Source organism: Ipomoea triloba, chromosome 14 (assembly GCF_003576645.1).
Source record: "Ipomoea triloba cultivar NCNSP0323 chromosome 14, ASM357664v1".
Classification (NCBI taxonomy): Eukaryota; Viridiplantae; Streptophyta; class Magnoliopsida; order Solanales; family Convolvulaceae; genus Ipomoea; species Ipomoea triloba.
In genome coordinates this window covers 12,102,754-12,127,758 of record NC_044929.1, presented here as the reverse complement: position 1 = coordinate 12,127,758, position 25,005 = coordinate 12,102,754, and the positions used below count along the sequence as shown (strand labels likewise).

The following is a 25,005-nucleotide window of genomic DNA, read 5'->3' as shown; positions in this document are numbered from 1 at the left end:
ATCAACTGGAAGCCATGAATGGCCTACCCATAGAGAGGATCTAGAACTCGCAACATCTCAAGAAGTTTTACCAGTAAGGGCTGAAAAGTCTGAGCTATTGTAAAGGCTGAAAAGCCTCGAGCTTAGGGTAGGCTGAAAAGTCCGCCTCTTGGGTAGAAAGACCCTTACCTAGTTAGTGGCCGAAAGGTCTATTATACTTAATAGCTGAAGAGCTTATTTCATGTAACAGGCCGAAAAACCTATAATTTGATAATTTTTAGAAACAAAAATATATGTTTCAAGCTATTTAAGAGTGGTAAAAAAGGTGGTCCGCCAGCCTAAAGTGGCGCGGGTTCTTTAAGACGAAAGTCGGGTGGTTCGCCAGCCTAAAGTGGCGCGGGTTCTTTGAGATGAAAGTCAGGTGGTCCGCCAGCCTAAAGTGGCGCGGGTTCTTTGAGATGAAAGTCAGGTGGTCCGCCAGCCTAAAATGGCGCAGGTTCTTTAAGACGAAAGTCAGGTAGTCCGCCAGCATAAAGTGGCGCGGGTTCTTTGAGACGAAAGCTGGGTGGTCCACCAGCCTAAAGTGGCGCGGGTTCTTTAAGACGAAAGTCGGGTGGTCTGCCAGCCTTCGAATGACGCGAAACCAAACAAAGGTCGGGAAATCGACATAGTTGAAGAAAAGGAGAAAAAATGAAGTAAAGGGGAAAAGGTTGGGAGACCGACATAGTTGAAGAATAGGAGGGAAAATAAAGTAAAGGGGAAAAGGTCGGGAAACCAACATAGTTGAAGAAAAGGAGGAAAAATAAAGTAAATGGGAAAAGGTCGGGAGATCGACATAGTTGAAGAACAGGAAAAAAATGAAGTAAAGGGGAAAGGTCGGGAAACCAACATAGTTGAAGAAAAGGAGAAAAAATGAAGTAAAGGGAAAAAGGTTGGGAAACCAACATAGTTGAAGAAATGGAGGTAAAATGAAGTAAAGGGGAAAAGATCGGGAGACCGACATAGTTGAAGAAAATGAGGAAAAATGAAGTAAAGGGGAAAAGGTCGGGAGACCGACATAGTTGAAGAACAGGAGAAAAAATGAAGTAAAGGGGAAAGGTCGGGGAACCGATATAGTTGAAGAAAAGGAGGAAAAATGAAGTAAGGGGGAAAAGGTCGGGAGATCGACATAGTTGAAGAAAAGAAAAAAAAATGAAGTAAAGGGGGAAAGGTCGGGAAACCGACATAGTAAAAGAAAAAATGAAGTAAAAGAGCAAGAGCTTTTGAAAGTCCAAGCTAGGACTTAGTAAAATACTGAAAGTAGAAAGTTCATGCGTTAAAAGCTGTAAAAGTTCAAGTTAAAGTAGTTCAGGTAAAAATTAGCTCGGCCTGTTAGTCGTAACAGTTAGCAAAAAGTTCAAGAAAAGAAAACACGTAGAAAAGCGAAGTAAGAAAGGAAAAGGATTTGTTCATTCATCATTAAAAAAAGCCATATTTCTATTAAAGGGTAGCTAAATAAACGGCGAGGGTCAGTTATAGCCTTCAAGCCTCTAACTGAGGGACTCCACTCTCACCCGCCTCCGATGGTCCAGTAGGCAGGTTGCACTCAAAGCTCCTAGAGCGTTGACGATTTAGTTGAAGGGAATCAGATGGGTCTTCCTCTTCGCCGATGGCAGCTGCGTCACTTCGGCCGACCTCGGTAAGAGTTGGAATAGAAGCTCGGTCCATCCTAGCAACGGAATCCACGTTGGCAGCCGACTCTAGGTATGCCAAAACATCACGTGACCGTTCAGGAGAGCTTCAGCTTTGCATCTAGCGTTCCAAGAGTTGGCCTGGCCTTCCATAGCGTTCCAAATTAAAGTCGGTAAAATATCAACATGACGCATCCATGGCACCCGAGGAACTCTAGGAGAGCTATTGAGTTGTTGATGCAAGAGTAAAGCAAGCTGCTTAAAAATAGAAAAGTTGTAAACTCATGTATATATATAATTATACATGTATATTTTTAAAAGTGCAAACTACTTTACATTATCACCCTTTTGGTGTAAACTTGTACCTGAGGGTTTATTCTTAACACTTGATGCCCCTTCACTTTGCAATGAACTAGAAGATTCACCAGAGCCTGAATTAGCAGACACATTTCTCACTGAAATGGTCCTATGAGATGAATGAGGCATGGAATCCTTTGAATCAGACAAGGTTCTCTTAGAAGATGAAGCATATGTGATCTCGGTCACTTGGGCTTTTGATGCAGATCCAACAGAAGACTTTGGAAGCTCTTTTACCACATTCTTAGGATTTTCATGCCCCTCTTCATCCCTAGTAACATTAAATGAGGTAGCCTCCATTTTACTACTAATATTATTGTCAGACTTTCCCCTCTGGATAGGGTGTTTGGATGGAACTGGACAAAGCAAGAAAGAAGGAGAAAGATTGTTTACCTGCGCGGTTGACTAGCTGGAGAAGGTGTTAGAAGAAAGGAAAAAAAAAGTGCATGTCAGCATAGATTACCGGTAACTTGTAGGTAACCTGCAAAAAGTTCTAGGCGAAAAAATTTTAATGGTTTATGCATCGAATAATCACTTATAGAAGAATAGGGTGCGGAATGAAAAATTGCTTATGGTTCATGGTACGTGATGGCACTTTAGCCTTTTTCAAATATAGAAAATAATCATTATGATAATAATTAATACTACCAAATATATCTTATATTTAATTAGTAGTAATTAATTTCCAATTATCAATATAAAATATTTTCAAATATGACAACAATTAATATCACCTAAAATATCTAATATTTAATTTGGCAATATAATTCTTATTATCATATATAGCAAATTTTAATATGATAACAATTAATATCACAAAAAAATCTAATATTTGATTTGGTAATATAATTCTAATTATCATATATAATATTATCAAAATAACATATTAAATAAATCTACCATAATTATCAAATAATTAAATGGTAATTTTATTTTCCCAAAGCTTGCGTAAATGCAGATCACCGCCATGTTTTCCAGCTATCCACTCCAGAACGCCATCCACCTCCGGCCAGCCTGCTGCACCAATGCATGTCTCCTCCGGCAATGAACTCTTCATCGCCTATTGGAGTCGTTGGACACAACTTCATCGGAAAACGCGGACGAAGATGACAACTCGACTACCTACTACGTCCCTTGCAAGAACTGCCGGAGAAAACCACAGCTTCACCCACCGTCGCTTTACCCGGTCGTCTAGAGTTGTCGGCCGGTGGCAAATCCCATACGATAGGCGACCACGCAACTTAGATCAGAGGAGGAAGCCAGACGTCTTCGACCAACAATGGCGACTCCAAGCCGATCATCTCCTTCGCGTCGCCGACCATATTCACCGGGATGAATACGCAAACAACGGGAAGAAACAAATACGTCTCTGCTGCTGCTAGTCGCCAGCGGTTGAACTCTTCAACCAACAACGCCGACCGGAGACGATGAACAGGAAAACGCAAATACGCAAAACTGAGTTTTACGTAAAAGTAATAAATACGTAAAAACCCTTTTTACGTAAAACTCTTTTCATTTTCTTTTTGTTTTAATTTCATATATATCAAATATATATTATAAAAATATTTTTCATATAATAATCAAATTATTATATCACTAAATTAACCCAATATTTTTTAGATCAAAAATCAAAAGCCACAAATTAATCTAAACATAAAATCATTAGAAAAAGTCTGGCTCTTGATGCCACTGTTAGAAAAATCATACATGCGCAGCGGAAGCATCAAATCACTTTTCTATGATTCTATGTAAAAAAGAGAGTTAGAAGGTTTTTACCCTTGAAGCATGCTTTAGCAGAATCAACAGCGTGAACCGCCCAACTGTTCGGCCTCTAGTCTGTCCACCGGCCGGGCACACGAGAACTCCTAGAGATTTCTTCGTGAAAAACTTTTTTTCTGACCAATCTCTGTATAACTTCACTGTCTTAAGAAAGAGGGCAAGGCTTATATATATAGCCTGGTTTGGGCCCAAAGGTGCTAGCCTTTAAAAGCCCAAAACTACCCAATATTAAATTAATTCATTAATCAATTATTAATGTATTAATTCAATATCGATAACTCTTTATCGATTTCTTTTAAAGTTCTCAGCATTACCACTAACCATTAAGGTGTGACTTGCTAAGTTCATAGTCAAACTAGCAACGAGTAATATTTAATAACTCATTATTAAATAACTCATAAGTCATGAGTGACACCTAGCAGTATGTCATAACTACCTAGTTGATAATGAATATATTTGAATATATTATAATGAACCTTTCTATTACAAATATCATGCAACATTCCTTCCACAAAACACTTGTTCTGAACCAGGTAAAGGTCCTGGACAAACTTGGTCAAACCCATAAATCTGGTCAATATGTCTATTCAATATTCTTAACTTGAAGTCAAACTTCATTATACTCTGGTCATAGATTCTCGTTGTATGATAATTGAATAGACTGGAACATCCTTGTTACCTCAAGGCGGTGGATCCTCTATTGAACGCACACATGTCTCCGTACGATACTGAACTAGACCACCAAGTACACTTATAGTCCCAAAAGAAACAAAAGGCGCAAACTGGCAAAAACTAGTCCACCATATGTACGAGACAACCATGTCGTCTCAAGTCAAAGGATTATTGCATACTTGTAACATACAACATACCGATGACACGTAGGTAAACACCATGCGGTACGTTGTAGTCAGTCGTTGTTCAATGATTTCTTCTCTAACAATCATCCACATGTCTACTCTCTGTATCTCATACAGAATGGCATGAGACTCACCATAAGAAGGACAATGTGCTAGTCTTATCGGAATTCTAATGCCCAATTAAAATTCCTATGACTAGGAACATTTTTACAATACTTCATTTATTAATTCTTCGTCACTCATATTCTTAACTCATTAAGAATGAAGAATTAAGTATATTGTACGGAATAATATCAAATATTAACAAAGCCAAAATAAATAAATAAAAACAATCATTTATTGTATTTATTTAATAAGAAATTAATGCCCAAAACAATAAATGTCGGCTCCTAGGGCATACATGTCTAACAGCAACCACCTGAACTTGTAAAAAAAAAAATTCAATTGACCCACGTTTACCTATTATGTTCTGCTCCGTAGTAATTATTGACTTGGATTTTTTCTTTTAATTTTTAACTTATTTTGCTAATGTGGAATTTATGATTTGTCTTTCATTTTATTTCTCCTAAATTCAGTGTATATGTTCTACACCCTCCGCTCTTCTCCACCACACACAGCTATATGTATTTTTTAAGTTTCCCACATCTTTTCCACCACTCATGACCGCATATGTGTTTTGAAGGTTTCTTCTCTTTTTTCCACCACTCATGGGCACATGTGTATTTCCAAGGTTTCTCCTCTATTCTCCATCACTCATTCTCCTAAGTATATCTTTTTAAGGTTTCTGGTATTGTGGACTTTGAAAGTGGTTTCTTACATTGTTTAGAATACCCCAGCTTGAGCTTTAATTCACAGAAAAGAGGACCCATTGAAGGAAATAGAAAGTGGAATTTGAAAATGTCTTCTTCAACTCAAAGTGTTCCACAATTACCATTAATACAAAGGGTGAGAACAAATTTGAATTATGAGCCTTGGTGTATTGTCCTTGTATATTGAAATCCCCATGTAACTCAAGAAAGCATGAGACAATTTATTTTTGTCAAAATTGAAAGGTATGTCAATAGTATCCCAAGTTTTGGATACATATACCTATAAAAAGATATGATTATTAACTATGATATATTTTGTAGGGAGGTTGTTTGGTGATTGTTGATCTTTTGTTTAGAAAGAACTAATACAAGTTATCAATTGACAATAAGTAGATTTTGAGAGAACACAACCTAATATAGAGGAGTTAAAGATACTCAATTGAGGGATGAGCTTGTGAGAGAGGAAATGCAATAAAATGTTGAAGATTTTTTTTTTACTTGTAGCAATTTTTTGTTAGTCTTAGTTTTCAAAAAATTAAAGTTTTAATTCAATTGGGAATGCCTAAATTGAATGCTTCGTACTGGATTTTGGCTTTAATCTATAACAAGCGTGTCATGTTTAAATTTGATCATGTAGCGAAGCATGCTTGTTTTGTATTTGAAAAAGTTGGTGATACATAGGAAATTCCTAATACCATATACTTTCCCTTCCACGAATACGTTGCTATATTTCCCCGCAAGGTCCTTAGGTATGTGTACATGGATGACACCCTACATTTAAAAAAGAAAAAAAAAACAAAAAAGACAAAACATGAGTACATTACATAGAATTACATAGAATGAATTAGTGTAGAAACAATATTAGAAGATTAAAATCAGGAGAAACAACTTGTTGATCATTAAAGATACACTCTTGGCTTCTAATAAGTTTTTCTCTCTTAATTTCAGTGACTACATAAGTTCGGACATAGCGCAGCCCGATTGCCTTGTTCGTTTGCTTTGGATTAAGCTCAACACCAACTATAAATTGGCCACTCATGTAGATACAACAAGAGAGAAAAACAACCTGATTTGGTTGTTTGGGTACAAACTGATCACATAGCTGTGGAAAGGTTTCAAGTTTGTAATCTGTTGAGGAAATTTTGTAGTTGTAAATTCACTTTCCATTAGCATGTATTTAGAGGTATAAGAAAGCTTGTAACTTATTAAATACTTCGTAATATTTTAAATTTTATTTTGTTGTTGGACAGTAGGCCAAAATCCACACATAACATATATAATAGCCCATAATCCTATCAGTATGACTAAGCAGTCAGACTTGGACCAAAAAATCATCAGGTGGGAAATCACAAAATTTGAATAAATCAGTACACAGCTCAGCCAAAAAAAAAAAGAAAAAAAAAACAGAACGCCACCGTTTTAAATAGGCGGGAACTTATTATATTTCTCTATTTTTATTGCCAAAAATGTTTGGCTTTATTATATTAGAGATGGATGTTGGCTTTGATTTGTTAAAGATGTTGGTTTTAATTTATAAGGGATATTAGCTTTAAATTTAGCAATCATTTGGATATCTATAATGTGCATTTAGCCATTCTTGGTGAATATGTTTTTAGATGAATGATATCAAGAAATATATTTTGTTTCTATTTCAGCTTAAATTAGATGGATTGTTATGGCCTCATCTTATATATGCTGGAAGAAGAATTTCGATTAATTCGTAGGAAATAATATGTCTTAGTGAAATAGTTAATGTGCTCATTGAGCTTCGAAGCCAAGTGAATTTTCTTAAATAGTCTTTAACTCTTTATCAATGGATACACAAAAAATTAATATTTTTGCAATCAATTCACTAAACCATTGATATTCTAGTTTGAGTTGTTAGGAAAAGTCATTATTAATTAATTACAAGAAAAATCCATTTCACACATGATTAATACATTACTCTATTAAACTTGATATTACTGTGAGATTTAACATGTCATCGTCTATACCAGAATTTGAAATTGTAACTAAATACTCTATTAAATAGAATGACAATAGAGTAAAACTCAAAGTAATTTGAAATTGCAATAGTTTCCAGCCATACGTTTCATGGTGAGTTTAAACAAAACAAAATAAATAAATAATTCACAATTCAATATAAATAACATTTCAAAAAAGCATTCAAGTTTGTTTTCTTCTTCTAATTTGGTGCATAACTTGTGTTTCTTCCATAGTAAACAACTCTTCCATTTAAATATGTTACTCCAGTTCGAGCGCTAATTTATATACCAACCCCTAGATTATTGGCACTTCTTTTATTTGTAGTATATTAGTTGAAAAAGATCAACATTACTTGGTTGTTAAGTAGTATTTCCTACACATATCGCTTCCATATAGCCTTGTTTACAAATGGAACAACTCATGATTCGACCTTTCCTTGATAATTTAGTCTTGGAACTAATAGATGGAGTTTCATTTTCCTCATGATTTCTCTTTTTTTTTTGTCTACTTATTATCTTTTTGGGCATGAGAACTGTAATATCCTCAGTCACAGTCCTTAGCCAGAACATCTCACCATTGGTAGGTTGAAGAACATGAAAATATGTCTTCTGATATGCCTCCTTTAAACAACAATCATCATGAAGCCTGTTGGGTCCTTTCCCTTGTCAAATATTGCACACACCGCATGTGCATAGGGAATACCAATTAAATCCCATATTCTACAGGAGCATGCCACCATATATACAATTGAAATGTTAGTTGTTATAAAAGTTAGACAACTTGCAATCATTTATAGAATACTTACATGCCAACCAACATTATCCATTATGGCGGCCTTGTTTAGCAATCAGTGGTTAGCAATTAGTTGTTAGCAAGATTGTGTCAGTGGTTAGCAAATAGTGGATTATATTAGCGCCTTAACGGGTTTGACTAACGGATTGTATCAGCAGTTTATAAAAAAATGTTTGATAACATTAGTTATTTAGATCAATAATTAACATGCAAAATGACCTAAAGGATAATAATAATAATTATTATTATTATAATGATAACAATAATAATAATGTTTAAATTTAAAAATAAAAATAAAAATAAAAATAATGATGAGTTGCACAATGGCTCTCCTTTGTTTCCCCACATATCCCACATCGGTGGGAGAAGTGGAGAATGGAGCCTTGAAACTCTTTTATAGGAGCCTAAAGACTCCATATTTTTAATTGCTTTGTTCATCCACTAGGCAAGCGAATGGACATGCTTCTTAATTAAGGAGCCTTTAAGGCTCCTTAATCAAGGAGCCTTTCAAGTTCCTTATAGTTTAATTTTTTTTAATATAAACGTTGAGGGCATTTTGGAAAAGACTTTTGTTTTCCCAAAATGCCAATTGCAAATGTTGCAAAATGCAGCGTTTGCAAAATGGTGGTTTGGAGCAAATAACTGTTTCAAACCATCATTTTTTGTTAAAACGCTAAAATGGTGGATCCGACATTTACCAAACAAGCCCATAATTAGTAGTAAGCTTCTTCCTTTCAAAAAAAAAAAAAAAGTAGTAAGCTTCTTCATTGTAAGGGGACCATGATTTCTTGGCCATTTTTTCACAAATTTTCTCTTCATATCAATTTTCTTCATCATGGCAACTCGTATGTCTTCTAACTTTGGAACAATTGGTGTTGGAATTATTTCCAAAAAATAGCAAAGCCTGTAGAAGGATTGTACAAGTCAAAGTCAAACTCAAGGAGTGGTATCACAATTGGAAGTCTTGTGTTAGAATCCAAGAAGCAACAATTATTCAAGTAGCAAAAATGATAGCAAGGGAGAAGGAGAAGACTTGAAGAAGTCAAGAGTTCGAATCTCACCTATGGAAAAATAATTGATCAACAAAGGTGGTAGAAGATCTCAATTCTCAAAGGAGTAATAAGAAAGCTAAATGGTGGTCTAGTGTTCGAATCCTAGCTCAAGCAAATAAATCAAGTTATCTTGGTAGAAGAGATGGTGGAAGACCTTGTAACAAAAGAGTAGCAAAGGTGACAAAGCAAAGAGCATGGTTCGAAACTCATTGGAAGCAATTTATTCGAGTAGCACACTTAGTAGCAAATGTGGAAAGAAAACTACAAGTGGTGCATGGTTCGGACATTGGTGAAGACAATTTAATGAGTAGCAAAGATGGTAGAAGAGTTTGAGTAGAAGAGGTGGTAACAAAGGAGCTCAATAGCTCATGGTTCGGATCATCCCGACAACATCTCAAGTAGTAAAATAAGTGGTAGAAGGGGTGGAATAAGCTAAGAAAAACCAAGATGTTTATTCGAATTTCTATCTAATTATTTATCAAAATAAAAGTATGGACGCAAGAACAAATGATAGAAAAATTAATAGAAGAAGTGTAACACCTCTAAATTTTCACGCTGAGATAGGTAATAAACTTAAGGTAAAAGCTAGCAAATCTCAGTATCAAATTATATTAATGCAGAAGCGATACTAAATCACAGAGGGTGCTACGCCACATCTAGGTTAACCATCACCCAGATGCTAATGCAAATCCAAAATCCAACTCATAAATCCTCAAAGGCAATCACAATCTAAATAAGTCAATACAAATCATGAGTCTAAGGCACACAGGCCTGAAATGTCTAAACAATCTCAACAAACACTAAGCTAATCATAAAGGCGAAGTAGATCTACTGCTAGCGCTCTCACGTGCACAATATACTCCATACCTAGAAAATAGTTAGAAATATTAGCAAAGAAATGCTAACCAATCCACCACTCACACTCGTGAGAAATACAATAGTATAACATAGCTTGTAAATAGATTTTACACACGCATATAGAATATATACGCCAACGAAATTGTCCTTTGTTTAAAAACCAGATGACTCAACAACAATAGGCTGAATGAATCACAAACCAAGGACACCTCAAATGAATTCAACATCAATGAATGAATCCACAATACCATAGTTCCATAATAAGATACTCAACCAAAGCACAGGCTCAACTGAACAACACAAGTGAAACCAACCAAGCAACAACCTCACATCACTCCCTTAGAGTGACCCCAAACCAAGAACATAGAATAAACTCCAAACCACAACCTCCCATCCATAACATAGATATACCACAGAGGCGTAAAAACCCAACCATAGAGGCATGAAAGCCCAATCACAGAGTTGTAAAAGCCCAATCACAGAGGCATAAAAGCCCAATCAAAGAGGCTCATTCTCAAAGGCATACAAATCTAATCACAGAGGCATACAAGCCCAATCACAGAGGCATACAAGCCCAACTACAGAGGCATACAATGCCCAAACAACTCCTCCCATACCAACAGACACATCTAGAGCCGTAGCTTGAATAACCACTTTCAAAAGGGTTTACAAGACTCAAGAAGCCAAAGAATACTCACAAGAGTTCAAGACCTCAACACATCAAACTCAAGTTCAATTCCAAAGGGAAATACTCATACCAACAGTACTCAAATTCAGAACATGAATACAGGACATGCTCAGAACATTCATCAAGGAATCAACCAACAATACTCAATCAATAATCTAAGGTAAATGACCAACAACCATGAACCAATACTCAACAATTAGGGTAGTATACTCAACAACATATTCAAAATATACTCCATAATCAAAGGTGAAACAATCAGAGTCATTAGACCATGAAACAACTACTGGAACAGAACAGGGAAATGAACTGGAGGAACCAACCGGCAGAACGCCACAGTCCGCCACACCCTTCCAGTGAAACAATCAGAGTCATTGCATCAAGTAATAATAATAATAATAATAATAATAATAATAATAATAATAATTAATACCCATTTTGGTCCCTCGAATATTAAAAAGACGCTTTCAACCCTCTCTATAACGGTGGATGGATGACAATTGTAACGAAGGACCAAATTACGTATTATTTTACAAGTAGAGGACTAAATTGGGTACTTTTAATAATATAGGACTAAATCACGTATTACGCTATAGTCGAGGGACCAAAATGGTATTAACTCTTTATTATCAATATAACTATAGACAAAAATTACAAACTAACTGATATTGTGTCATTACACTACATACAAGAATTAACTGTATGCAACCATGAAAAAAAAAAAACAAAACCAAAAGACAACCACCATAAAACCACACATTGAGGTCCTCATCTTAAATAAAGATTGCAAATCAACAAAAAAAAAAAAGAAAAAAAAAAGGAATAAGGTTCAAATTGGTTAGTGAATGTAACATGAAAGTGCAATTAGGCCATTGTACCAAAAAAAGTGCAATTAGGCCCTGAACACTTCAAAAGTATGTAATTTCACCTGATAGCAGGTTACCATCCATTTCATCAGGTTACTTGCCTATGTGAATGGTGAATTGACATTTTAAAATAATTTTTAATAATAAACTGTTAAAATAAAAAATTTTAAAAATTTTAAAAATTTTTTTTTTAAAAAACGCATACCAAATAAAGTAAAAGTTGTTTTGTGAAAGAAGTTGACTTTCCGTGAATAATAATAATAACAATAAATTAATTAATTAATTAATTAATTAAATTTGATTCATCACAGGTTTCCTATCAAGGTGGCAAGGGTAGTATTAAAGGGGGAGGGGTGGCCACAAGTGTGTTTTTTTTTTTAAAAAAAAATTTATTTTAATAGTTTATTATTAACCAAGTAACCTGATTAAATGCATGGTAACCTGCTATCAAATAAAATTGCATACATTTGGAGTGTTCAGTGGCCTAATTGCACTTTTTTTTTTATTCAGTGACCTAATTTTTAGGTTTAGTGGCCAATTTGAACCTTATTTCAAAAAAAAAAAGTAATTTTAGAAAGAACAAATTTTTGTCTCCTATACACGCAACATGTACAACAACTACACTAACACCAAATACCCAACATAAAATCTTTAGCTTCAATAAACATTTTGGGATTTTATCGCACAATTAAGAAGTATGTAAATGGCGTAGGGTTCTAGTTTTTACGGTGCGAGTATGTGAGATGCAATAAAGTAAGAAAATTTTGTGTAGTATTATACCAACACCCCCGTTAAGGATCGAATTGTGACCTCTCACTTGGGAGGGTCATAACTATGCTGCTTGACCACATGGTATTTGACATTTTGGCTTATAATGAGAAATTAAAATAAAGGGTAATGAAAATATTGAGTTGGCAAAACTAAAATCCATCTGAAAATGATATATGCACGCCTCACTCCAATATGATACACATGGGAACCTAGTCAGCCTTCAACCTATTATAGCAGGCAAACATGGACCAATTGAAATTTTTTACCAAGTTCAAGTGTTGAATGAAACTTTTTGGAGTTCAAGTATCGAATTGTATTATTTCGATATTTTCGAGAGCCAATTTAACCCTTATCTCAAATATATATAGTGTCTAAATTCAACCTACGTAAACTCCAAAAAAGTCCCAAGATTATTATACAAAATATTCACTGTGGCAATCTAGCATATTTGTTCACAAAATCTCTTTTTACACTATTCTAGCATATTTGTTCAAAAAATCTCTTTCTACACTTATTTTCGAAATATGTTTTATTTGTAAGATTTAAAGATTGCTATCTTCAGGGGATTGTTATTTACTTGAATCGATTTTGAAGATTGGGTCATAAAGGCATACTAATTTGTAATCTCATTTTATACTCCCTATAATTTAGCATGTTTTGATTGCTCAATTTAGTAGGGGGTTATGTTGTTGTTTTTTTTTTAAAAAAATTTATTCTTCCACTCAAATTTGAATATAAGTGAAAGTAAAATTTAAACGTAAGGATCAAGTATTTTTTTTTTTTCAAATAATAGTGATTTAATAAAAAATTAAATTTGACGCATAAATAATAGTGATTAATTTAAAAATACCATATTTGGAAAAAAAAATTATTTACAAATTGGGAATTAGAATGAACATGAATTTTCAAGGTGGCGCCACATGTAGCCACCTGAAAATCATTTCAAGCAAAAAAAAAAAACCCTAATTCTACATTTCTACCTCACACTCTCTCTAGTTTCTACTACTACATTCTAGAATTCTTATCGCGGCTTAGGTTGCCGGAGCGGAGAATTCTCGAAACGGAGGACGATGGCGGCGGTGGACGACAGGAACGGCGGCGATGAGAGTGAGACTAGCGACTATACCTCGGAAGACGAGGGAACCGAATACTACCGGAGCGGAGGGTACCACGCCGTCCGAATTGGAGACGCATTCAAGCAGGGACGTTATGTAGTTCAGAGCAAGCTTGGCTGGGGCCACTTCTCAACTGTCTGGCTCGCTTGGGACATTCAAACTTCCGTAAATTCCATTTCTTTACACTTTTCGCTCTAAATTCTGATACATTTGAGCATGCTTTAGTACACTTGTATCTTTAACAAACAATTTTTACCCTCCGGAGCTAAAGGGAAAAGGGCGGTGCTATTTTTATGAGTATTGGAAACAGTATGTCATATAGAAAATTGACTCCTTGATTTTTTTTTTTTACTAAACATCTCAACCATTGAGATAACCTGGGTTGTTCTCATTCTTTTTTCACTAAAAATGCACCATTAGGTACGCATCCCACAAAAGGCACCATTAGGCATCCATTTCTTTGGGTGTCATGCATTTCGTGGTGCATTGGTGCAATTCTTTGTTATGCGTTTCCTACCACACTATTGGTGATTTTTTTCCGTAACTAATCAAAGGTCCTAGGATGTTTGCTTGGTGAGTAAATTCTGTGTTTAAAAAATCCTTACTTTTTTTCTTGTTATAATTCAATTGTATGTTGTGTCATACTTTAAAGGTGGTACCTTTGGGTCAAGAAGTGGAAGATTTAGGCCTGTTGGTAAATAATTAGCCTATCAGCCAATTTTGGCTTATTTGACCACTATTAGTTGATTGGTTAATAAGCTTTTTGTAATTCCAAAATGCTAAAATTCAAAAGGGTACTCAAAGCAGCCTTTTCAATTAGCTTTTTGATAAAAGAAATTATACCAACAGCTATTAGCTAACAGCTAATCTATCAAATAACTTTCTACAATCAGCTAATGTTATCAAAAAATCATACCTTCTAACCCAAACAGCCAACCTAATAAGCTAACAGCCATTTACCAAACAGGGCCTTATTGATTTTCTATTCATAATTCAAACCAAACAGCCAGTTATTTGTGGAGGGTTATTTTAATTGTTGGTGGTTTTGGGTGTGGGGGAGGGGGAGGGTGTGCACTTTTGTTTTGAGTTTGTCTTATTGAGATTCATGGGCATTGGGCTAATTCTTCCTTCCTCTGGTTTGTGGGGAGCAGAAATTTGTGGCTCTAAAAATTCAAAAGAGTGCTCACCACTATACTGAAGCAGCAATGGATGAGATTGCAATACTAAAGCAAATTGCGGAAGGAGATCCAGAAGACGAAAAGTGTGTGGTTAAGTTATTGGATCACTTTAAGCATTCAGGCCCCAATGGACAGCATGTTTGTATGGTTTTCGAGTACTTGGGTGATAATCTTTTGACCCTTATTAAGTATTCGGATTATCGAGGGGTTCCTCTTCACATGGTTAAAAAAATTTGCTTCCATGTTTTAGTGGGTCTGGATTATCTTCATCGCCAACTCTCGATCATACACACGGACTTGAAGCCTGAAAATATATTGCTTTTATCGTCGATTGATCCGAACAAAGATCCAAGAAAGTCTGGTGCTCCTCTCGTTCTTTCATCCAGTAGAAGTAAGATTGTCCCGGATGCAGGGACTTCAAGTGGTGCCAAGACTTCGAATAGTGATCTGACCAGGAACCAGAAGAAGAAAATACGGAAAAAGGCTAAGCAGGCAGCTCAAAGATGCGCTGGCAAAGACGCACCGGGGGAAGTTGAGCAAGATAATGAAGCAAATAGTCCCAAAGATTCTTTTCATGATGCAAAAGCAGATAGAGACTCGGCTGAATGCCAAACTGATAACATATCCTACAAAAATGAGTCATGTAACCTAGAGGGTGCCTCAGATAGGCTCGTAGAGACTGAAAAACATAAGAGAGTCAGCCGCTCAGTAAGGCAAAAGCTATCGGTTGAGGTTGACCTTAAATGCAAATTGGTTGATTTTGGAAATGCTTGTTGGACTTACAAACAGTTTACAAGTGATATTCAAACTAGACAATATAGATGCCCCGAGGTTATCTTGGGCATCAAGTACTCAACTCCGGTAGACCTCTGGTCCTTCGCTTGCATTTGCTTTGAGCTGGCTACGGGAGATGTTCTGTTTGATCCTCATAGTGGTGACAATTATGACAGGGACGAGGTACAATAGTTTCACTTTCTATTCAATTTTGCTTTTACAAGACTGAACATCTGCATATCCATTCCGCGATTTGATTTTCTACCCTGCATTCCTCCCTTATCATATTTGGTATCCACAAAATTTACACAATGCCTTTAGAAAATTCTTAGTTCCATTTTGAAAACTTTCTTAGCTGCCTATAATCTTCTGCAGCAAATTGTTTGGGGACAACAATTTTAATATATGTTCCTAACAATTCTTAGAGTACTTTCAAATATGAAGTTTCCTGGCAGCAGCCTGGGCTAACAAAGAAATGCATTTCCTAAAACTGGCATCAAAGTTTCATTTTTTACTTTTCTGGTTGAGCTTTTCATATATATGAATTCGATTACAAATCGCCAATCGTATTAGTTATTGTACTTGGGATTTCTGTTCTGCTTCAATGCTTACTGATTCCCTGTCCCTGTGTTACAGGACCACTTGGCGTTAATGATGGAGCTTCTGGGAATGATGCCACGCAAGGTTAGCTTCGTTTAAAGTATTGCTGGCTAACATTGAACTAGCTACTCCTTTTACTTTCTACCCGAACAAAACTGAAAAACCAAATCCACTATGCATTTTATTGATGTGTTCCTGTATACTAATTTCTGTATTTATGCAGATTGCCTTAGGTGGGCGCTATTCACGGGAGTTCTTCAACAGATACGGAGATTTGAGGCACATAAAACGCTTGCGGTTCTGGCCTCTTAGTAAGGTGCTCAAGGAAAAATATGATTTCAGCGAGCAAGATGCAAGAGACATGGCGGATTTCCTCGTTCCCTTGCTTGATTTTGTGCCTGAGAAAAGACCCACAGCGGCACAGTGCCTCAACCATCCGTGGATAACTGGAGGACCCCAACATCATCCTGTGCCTTCTGCATCCAGTTCTTTGCTAACACCAACAGAAGATGGAAGTTCAGAGAAAGAGGAGAAGAATGAGAGAGAGGCAATGGAGGTGAGAATGAGGAATATTAATATAGCCAGCCATTGATGTAACTCCATAGTCCATAACAATTCAAGGTTTTGCTTTTTCCCCTGTATCATCATTATCCCATTTTGCCCCTTACAAAAAGTAGTGGGGTTTACGAGGCTACCCACTCAAGTTGGTTAGATAACTGGCTGGGTAATCACAAGGTTTCAAGTTTGGCTTTCTACGGGAGCTATTTATTGGCATTCTTAGTTTGAGTCTTTCTTGTGGTTCTTTGCCCGTTAGGTCACAAGTAATGACGGCTAGTTTTCCCCCGCATAGGGTTCATGTTTAGATGTAAAAGTATATAGGCTAGGCGATGTTTAGATGAACTCTTGTATGTACTGGCTCAATTGTTATATTGTGGACCAGCGTCACTGTGGACCCTGGTATAAAACGACGTTGTTTTGAATGTTAGTGGACGGGGTGACTGTACAGACGCCGTTTTCGAATGACTTCAGGGAATACACAAAATCCTTGTCTATAATATACAGAATAACTTTATACGGAATGACTTTAGGGAATACACAAAACTAACATTTGAATACACAAAACACGTCTAACATATGTTTGAGTACCCATAACATAAGTACACAGAATCGTAATTTACAATACACAGAATGTCTTCAAACAATACACAGAAAATGAAAACACCAAATACACAAACACATCACTCCTGTGATTAAGTACTACTAACATGAATATACAGAATCCTTGTCTAGAATACATAGAATGACTTCAGGGAATACGCAAATATTGACACTACTATACATAAATCGTTCTCCTAACATTTGAATACACTAAGTACCCTAACATGAATACACAGAATCGTAGTGTACAATACACAGAATGCCTTCAAAGAATACACAGAATATTAACGCAAATACATAGACTTCATCCTCCTAACCTTCGGATCATCTAGTTGTTTCAAAAACAATCCTATAACTATTCCCATATAGTTTAATCAACGAATATCACATACGAATTCATTTATTTGCATCAACAACAAGCAAATCAAAACCCCCAATCTGAACAACGCATTTTTTTTTTATATTTGAAAATTGACGGCCGAAACAGGAAACGTGATTTTAAAAAATAGAAACAGTTAATATGATCATTTTGGTATGAGGTACACAATGCATTGTGCATCCTGATCCATGATATAAATTGCCGTACTAGCTATGCTAAAGAAATTTTTGTGCCCATAATAGTTTTCTAAGGGCATCCACAACTCTTATTTCCTTATATATTCATCATTTCACTGCGTGGGTTTAACTCTTAGACATCACCATATAATCTTCTTTTTTATTTTTTCCTCCAATCTTTCTTCATTTTAGAATTGTAAGATTACTTAGTGTTTATTAAATTGATATTTAACTAGATGACTAAATTTGAAACAAAATCAATAATCAACGTACCATTTATAATTAAATCATAAGTCGATGAAATTTAGTAAATAATAATCAAAGGATCATTTATGGTATAACTAAAAGTCCAGAATAAAAATTAGTAAATGTTAATAGTCAAGTAACCATTCTTGAAATTAATTCTTTCAAGATAATATAAGATTATCAAAGAAAATAGAGGTAATTAAATTATCTTGAAAATTACCATCGCATAAACTTTGGAGTAATATAACATTATAAGATAATCTTATAACTTGAACCAAACAATATAATATATAACATTATAACATTACTATACCAAAGTAATATAAGATTATGTGAACCAAACTGTTAAACTTTGTATTTGCAACTCAAACTGAATTTGGTTTTGTCAAAACTATCTATCACAGAATTCACAATTAACAAGAATCAAATGCAAATACCTTCTGGGAAATGTAAGCAAATCCTTGATGAGGTGTCTAAATATCAAATCTCAACTTTTATCAACTCAACTAAATCTTAAGGTTCCCACAATGACACAATATCTACAAATAATAATACACAGTTGGACTGCCAACACACTGAAAAGGGCCATTTGAGGTTAGCCACCAAAACAAAATAAACTGTTTATTAAATAAAATCATCTGCCAAAATCTCAGGCAGCAGAAAAATATTTGATATCAAGATGCTCTAAAGATTTATTTAACCCTGTACAGAATCGAACCAACTACCTCCAATCCAAGCCTCAATCTTCCCATTTAGTGTAACTATACTGGTCCAATTATCCTGCCCCTCTAGTATAGCAGATCCAAAAGGGGCAATTTCACAAACAACCTAGTTTAGGGTGATCATCAACCTTCTCCAAACAATGTAGCTTCCTTTGGACCAAACAAGGAATTCCTTCATTGTTTTAGTATAGTCTATTGTTCTGGTCACTGGTGATTGAAACTTGAAAGCTAATTCCTAGAGGAATAAGGACTCGACCAGAAATCGCGGGGGAATAGTAGAATTGATGCCCTACACTCGAGCTCTCCCTATATGCAGTCAAGAGCGGAGGCTTCTTAGGTTTCACTTCATCTGTGAAAGATGGAACAGTTATCATAATTGCTGAGGTAATGTAACTACGTACAGATAATGGTTCAAATGATTTAACATCCAGGAGAAATATAAGTGACTAACATAACAACTTACAGTATTTTCCTTGTTCTGAGATACAAGTACATTACAAAAAATGCCACAAAAGCGCCAATGATTATTCCTCCCGTTGTTAGCCAAAATGCATACTGCATAAAGTTAAATACAGATTTAGAGAGATGAAAAACATTCACATTTGAAATATACCAATTTCCCTTGAGATTGGAAGTTGGGGTTACATACCATTTGTTCTTCAAGGTAAGACTTCAAATTCATTCCAAATATACCTGCACCCAAGGTATTTGGGCATTAGCTAGAGGACAAAACCTATGTGGGATCCTACGTGGCGGGTGACTTCGTGTTAACATGCTATTATAGGTCAAAATGGGTCAATTGCATTGCTTTAACAAGTTTATGGGTTCAATTGGAACTTCTTTTTTTGTTCAGGGTTTAATTGTATTTTGGTGTATAGTTGGAGGTCCTATTTGACCCTTTTCACTTTAATTTAACAATTCATCTCTTTTATGATTGAAAGTAGAAGTTAAGAATGTGTGTCCATTTATCTATTTAAGTGAAGCCATTTTAGACTTTAGTTGTTTAGTTTTGTGAACAAATATTAGTAAGAGACTGTCTCCATCCACCACATATACAAATTTTCATCATAAAAAGATACAAAAGCACTTATCTACCTGCTACCAGAGCACCAACAGCAACACAAAATGTCCCAACCTGCAGGAGTAATTCCACTCTGCTTACCTCAAGCCTACGGGAGCTGATAAGGAAAAAGAAATTGCAGTAAATTAGTTCAAGTGTTCTATTTCTTTTGAGTCTTTCATTTCTTTATCTGCAGTTAGAATTTTTGTTATCTCTACAATCAAAGAAATCAGGAAAGGCAAAGGTATACAAACCTTAGGTTAACAGCAATTGAGTCTTCCATTTCTTTTGCAGAATCAAGGAGCCTTTCTGCTTGACCATGACAAGATTCGCATCTGCATTTGCAAGAAGCTAGTCAGGTTAACTAGAATATAGATGAGACACAGTGGTAGTTCATAATATCTATTTTTGCAATGTAAGACAAAGTAATAGACAATACTTGCCATAAACAATTAGTTTGATATATACTACTCCGTATAATTTTACAGCCTTTAGCCAGTGTTTGTTTTGAGCCTAAAATGAAATGTAATATGCCAAAGATGAAACTATCTAAAAGATCTGTGTTTCAGTTTACAAAGAATGGACATTACGAACAAGTATATACATCATTAGCAAGATTAACTTTGATGGGTAGGAGATTTTGGTATGCCAAGACTCTTTCCAGACATTTGATGGGGATTCAAATCTCATCTCCTCTATCACTTCTTTTACAGAAGGGGAGTCGTTAGTTACAAACATTTCACATCATTGATAAGATACAATAGAAGAATTGGAAATGCGTACAAATCATTAGGACTAAACCTGGTTTCTGTTGTATGTACACATGTGCACATAATTATTGGTTACTAGCTAAAATTCAAAGCACTTGCATAAATTTGAAATGGAACCTAGTAATAACCTTTGTAGATAGTTTTCCAAAAGCATTTCAATTTCTTCCTCTTCCTCTGCAAAGCACACATTTAAATGTGTAGCATTAGGCATTTAAATTAATCAGTTGATTAGTTGCCTCTCTATCCAGTAGCAAGTGTTATTAGCAGTAATTAGAAAACCAATAACCAACTTACCCTCTGCAATCTGTTTGTCCAAGGAAACAGCACATTCCATTTCATCATTTTCTTTCTTGAGGGTGCAGTTTCTTCCCATGATACAGATGAGGCGTATTTCATGGGTATCCTCAAGAATATCAAGTAGCATTTGTCTAAGGGAACCAGCTTTAGAACCCAGTTCAACCTTCACATAAAGGAGTGCCCAAAAAAGGAGGAAAGTTAATTTTTTAAATCTCATATGTATTGTGATTGCGAAATTAGCTGCGAGGTTAAATGGCCTACCAAAGACTGTTTGCTCATCCGGAGTTGCTCTAATACATCTGCAGTCAATCTATTAGGCAAAACCTCAAGTAAATCCTGCACCTACAGAAATAGAAGATTTTTTTGTAACGAGTGACTTCAACAAAGTGCAACAACTGAATATGAGCACAGGCTATAATCTTAAGCAAAACATCACTGAGGCAAGGGGTTGGTGAAAAAGAAAGATAAACATATGCTCACTATGTTTCTTACTCACACGAGGTTCTAGATCCCATAATCTCTGCTCCAGTCGTTGAATCCGTGAATGCAAGGCTGCTTCAACCACCTGAAAATTATCAGGACAAGTATTTTCAGGAGGTTCAAAAATATCAGAGGGTCACCAACATAATTTTCTTCAAATTATTTCTACAGAGATTTTAACAAAAGAAATGCCAAAGAGAATATATTGATCAAGCAGCTGAAAAGTGGTGCATTTGGTATGGATTCTGCTTGTAGGCATTCCACCAATGTAAGGCAAAACCAATGAAAACAACTATTTGGTGAACACTGCAATTATGGAAAACAGAATTAAGTAAAAAGTTCCTCGCAGTGCGCTTAGTTGCTTCCTGCATTTGAAATTATCTTAACCTGTGTCCATAACTGATGGACCATGGACCTTTACATAAAGGTTCACATGATATATGTCCCTGTACCCAATGATGTATCATGTAAGTCAAGAATGTCACTAATTCGAATTCAATCTACTATTAGACATCATCCATTAAAAATGAAGTAGAAATCTTCTGAAGGACTGAGAAAAAAGCAGCAATGTCTGCAAGTATGTCATCAAGTATTAGAGTATAAGCAGTAGAGTCAAAAGGCAAACCTCAAGCAAAAATGGCATTGAATGCCCTCCACTCAAGTTGTCAGGGTTTAGCCGAGGTAAGAGTGCACCAATGAAAGCTGTTCCGCCTTTACTGCGAACATCCAGAAGTAAAATGTAAGGTCCACTTAGACACTGTACACATTAGACCAAAAAATTTTCAGCGTTGCAAGGGGATTACCTGTTATAGTTGAATACAAGGACACTTTCCTGCATTATTATGGCTCGTAAAGAGCCCAGATTCAATAGGATTGCATGTTCACGGACCTGGAGTGATGCTTCAAATATTAATATACATTAAAAGAACAAGTGGATTCCTGTAATGCATTTTTAGCACAAAGAAATGAAATATGACTACATATGATGTGAGAAGCCAATGGGAACATTGAATAGTAAGACAAAAGTTCATATCAGTGATAAATCTGTGAAATAATGAAATGTAAAAGCTAATCTAATTTTATGACATTAACACTTTATTATGTTATAAACAAAATTGGACTTATGTATACAAGCCAACTACCAACATTTTATCTTCATAATCCAACGAGGCACTCTTGAGATATAATAGATCAATTTGCTTTAGGAACAGTTTGCTCCAGATGTTAAGGCATCATTTTTTGTGTAATATCCCAATAAAGGAGCTTAAGAAACACAAACGGATAGTAGTAGCCATATGCTTCCATTTTGTATTCCAGATTCTAGTGACAGAAAGGACCAAAAGAAAAAGTTAACCTGTTCTGGTAATTGAAGGGATAAGTTTTAGCTGAAATCAATCCATAAAGGCCACCTAAGATGCATGCATTCCATCAAAAGACAATAGGAAAAAGTTCTCCCAGCATAAACAATAATGACATCAAATCATGAATTTCTGCATACCAGTAAAGAAGGCATTGAATTTGTCAACCACAATGATGGATCAACACTCCGGATATCTCGAGGACGAAGACCTGAATGTAATTAGCATATTCTGGCAATTAGATCATTTGCATCCACAGACATGTAAGAGTGAAAAGAGAGAGCATTAACAGAAAATTGCGTTAGACATAAATAAATAAGGTGCCAGAACAAATTATTCAAAGCAGTGGATATACAGGGTTTTTACTAGAATTGAACAGTGGAATTTTAAAAAATATAATCTCAGCATATATTTTATGAATAAAATACAGAGAAAAGTTTAATTGTTAAAAATTCATCCAACAAATACAAGGAGATAAGCTTGAATTTTGAAGGGAAAAAAGTTAACCTACCACTCGACTTCAGCAAGTTTCTTCTATTTATTTTTCTTGTTGAGACCGTCCTATTTGACTTTACTTCCAGTACCTTTAAAAAGATATATAAGCAACTCTGGAGAGTTAGCCACTAAAACAAGTTCTAAACAAGGGCAACAAAATAGAGACTAGTGGTGCTACTAAATCCATCACCAATTCAATCAAATAGCTTATAATCATTGTTCATGATACTATTACAAGGTTCATCACTTCATCAGCTAGTTATGAGCTCAAAGGTATAGAGTATTTGCTATGCATTCTGACATTTGTGTTTTGGAGGTCTGAAACCTGTTCTCATGTTTTCAAATATGCCTAACATGCTCAAAGGAAGTACGAAAGCCCATCACTAATCCACTATTCATAGTATTCAGAACTCAAATAACCAGACTTCTATATGCCTCAGTAAAAGAATATCACTATCCTGAAAGCCAAGGAAAATCTCTCCAGCATGCACATTGGAATGCAACCAAACCGTGAAGTATGAAACAGACTGCATGCAACTCCAACTTTCCCTAGCTCATACTAATTGTGTTTTCAGGACTGAATTTGAGCACATTTAGAATGACTACAATCAAATAAGTATCCCCTTCAAAAGTTTATTCACACATTACTCGCCAAAATCTGAACTTCATTACTCCTTAGTAATTTACTATGGAGCCAAACTCATATTCAGTAATAACTATCCAATCAATTGAATTGTCGGGTTAGTTTCAAATTCATTAAAACTTTACAATAGGTCAATAGTTATAGTAAAAGGTCAGGAAAGACAAAAGAAGGCATGCGAGCGGGAAATATATTTATTTATAAATTAAAGCTAAGAATACGAAGATATATCAAAACCGAAATAACATTAGCGACCTCGTAAACCGGTTCGCGGATCCCAAGGGACAGAGAATCGCCGGCGACAACCTTCCGCTGACCGACCGAAGCACTGGAAAATTCCTTCTGAGCCGCCGCTTCAGCCAAGACCTCTTGCGGATCAACCTTACTATCATCCCCGCTAATCTCCCGATCAACCAAACCCTCCTGCTCGGGCTCCACCGTCGACTTCGTCAAGCACCTGACAACATCCAGAGTCCGCACCTTCACCGAGACTCTGCGGCCCCTATGCAACGACGGCAAGCCCGAGATTCTGATCGGGAGAAGGACGGGGCATTCGCTGGACAAAACAATCCGGAGCTGCGGCGATCGGACAGGCAATTGGAGGAGATACGGAGCTTGAAATGCGGCGGCCATTGACGGAGGACATGTGAGAGAAGTGAAGATTTGATAAATAGTAATCTGCAGAAATGCAGAATCGTCTCTGAGACTTGTCCAAGGGTTTGGAGAAACAGACAATGGAGAAATGAAATTATTGGCGTGTATTTATAGGTTAGAGGTTGTGAGGTGAAGTAGGCGATGAAGCTGGTGGTTGTGGATGCTTTGGTGAAGAAACGGGAGGTAGTTTGGCTTCTGGATTTCTGGTGACCTCAAAGTATCTGACGTTGACTTTTATGGATTAAATATTGGGCTGGCTGTTATATTTACCGTTATTTTTACTCCATGCTATTTTTAATGTTTTTTTTAAAAGAGAAAATGGTGTCTTTTCATCTTTTGTCCTGAGTTCTATTCATATTGACAGTTCAATAGTTATGATGGTATTCATTTTTAACGGTGTTCTACTATACATAATTAAAAATTCTACTCTCTTAATTATACT

General features: G+C 35.8%; 2 protein-coding genes across 5 annotated transcripts; one reads left to right on the top strand and one right to left on the bottom strand.

Annotated features, from left to right (window-relative positions):
* Positions 1 to 13,411: 13,411 nt before the first annotated feature.
* LOC116005350 (serine/threonine-protein kinase SRPK-like) lies at positions 13,412 to 17,183 on the top strand. Its single transcript, XM_031245632.1, has 4 exons — positions 13,412 to 13,741; positions 14,728 to 15,711; positions 16,165 to 16,212; positions 16,352 to 17,183. The coding sequence occupies exons 1-4, from the start codon at positions 13,532 to 13,534 to the stop codon at positions 16,718 to 16,720; spliced, it is 1,611 nt and encodes a 536-aa protein (XP_031101492.1). The 5' UTR covers positions 13,412 to 13,531; the 3' UTR covers positions 16,721 to 17,183.
* Positions 17,184 to 18,525: 1,342 nt separating this feature from the next.
* Positions 18,526 to 24,763, bottom strand: LOC116004828 (magnesium transporter MRS2-11, chloroplastic-like). Of its 4 annotated transcripts, XM_031245000.1 has the most exons (15): positions 24,165 to 24,763; positions 23,286 to 23,358; positions 22,915 to 22,985; positions 22,220 to 22,305; positions 22,042 to 22,132; positions 21,433 to 21,501; positions 21,198 to 21,278; positions 20,934 to 21,099; positions 20,768 to 20,813; positions 20,124 to 20,204; positions 19,905 to 19,987; positions 19,459 to 19,502; positions 19,273 to 19,364; positions 19,181 to 19,188; positions 18,526 to 19,119 (listed from the first exon to the last, which is right to left on the bottom strand). In XM_031245000.1, the coding sequence occupies exons 1-15, from the start codon at positions 24,540 to 24,542 to the stop codon at positions 18,992 to 18,994; spliced, it is 1,497 nt and encodes a 498-aa protein (XP_031100860.1). In that variant the 5' UTR covers positions 24,543 to 24,763; the 3' UTR covers positions 18,526 to 18,991. The 4 variants fall into 4 exon arrangements, 3 of the variants coding, with proteins under 3 accessions (XP_031100860.1, XP_031100861.1, XP_031100862.1); XM_031245001.1 differs by lacking the exon at positions 19,181 to 19,188 and having other exon boundaries at positions 18,526 to 19,115; XM_031245002.1 differs by lacking the exon at positions 19,181 to 19,188 and having other exon boundaries at positions 18,990 to 19,158.
* Between the last annotated feature and the right edge of the window lie 242 nt (positions 24,764 to 25,005).

Bases quoted from the DNA above. Each gene is read 5' to 3' on its own strand.
- LOC116004828 (XM_031245000.1), bottom strand. From the start codon at position 24,542: ATGGCCGCCGCATTTCAAGCTCCGTATCTCCTCCAATTGCCTGTCCGA. The intron at 22,986-23,285 runs GTAGGTTAACTT...AATTACATTCAG, and splicing joins AAACTTGCTGAAGTCGAGTG to GTCTTCGTCCTCGAGATATC. The intron at 21,100-21,197 runs GTAGGCCATTTA...CTTTATGTGAAG, and splicing joins GGATGAGCAAACAGTCTTTG to GTTGAACTGGGTTCTAAAGC.
- LOC116005350 (XM_031245632.1), top strand. From the start codon at position 13,532: ATGGCGGCGGTGGACGACAGGAACGGCGGCGATGAGAGTGAGACTAGC. The intron at 13,742-14,727 runs GTAAATTCCATT...TGTGGGGAGCAG, and splicing joins CTTGGGACATTCAAACTTCC to AAATTTGTGGCTCTAAAAAT. The intron at 15,712-16,164 runs GTACAATAGTTT...CCTGTGTTACAG, and splicing joins ACAATTATGACAGGGACGAG to GACCACTTGGCGTTAATGAT.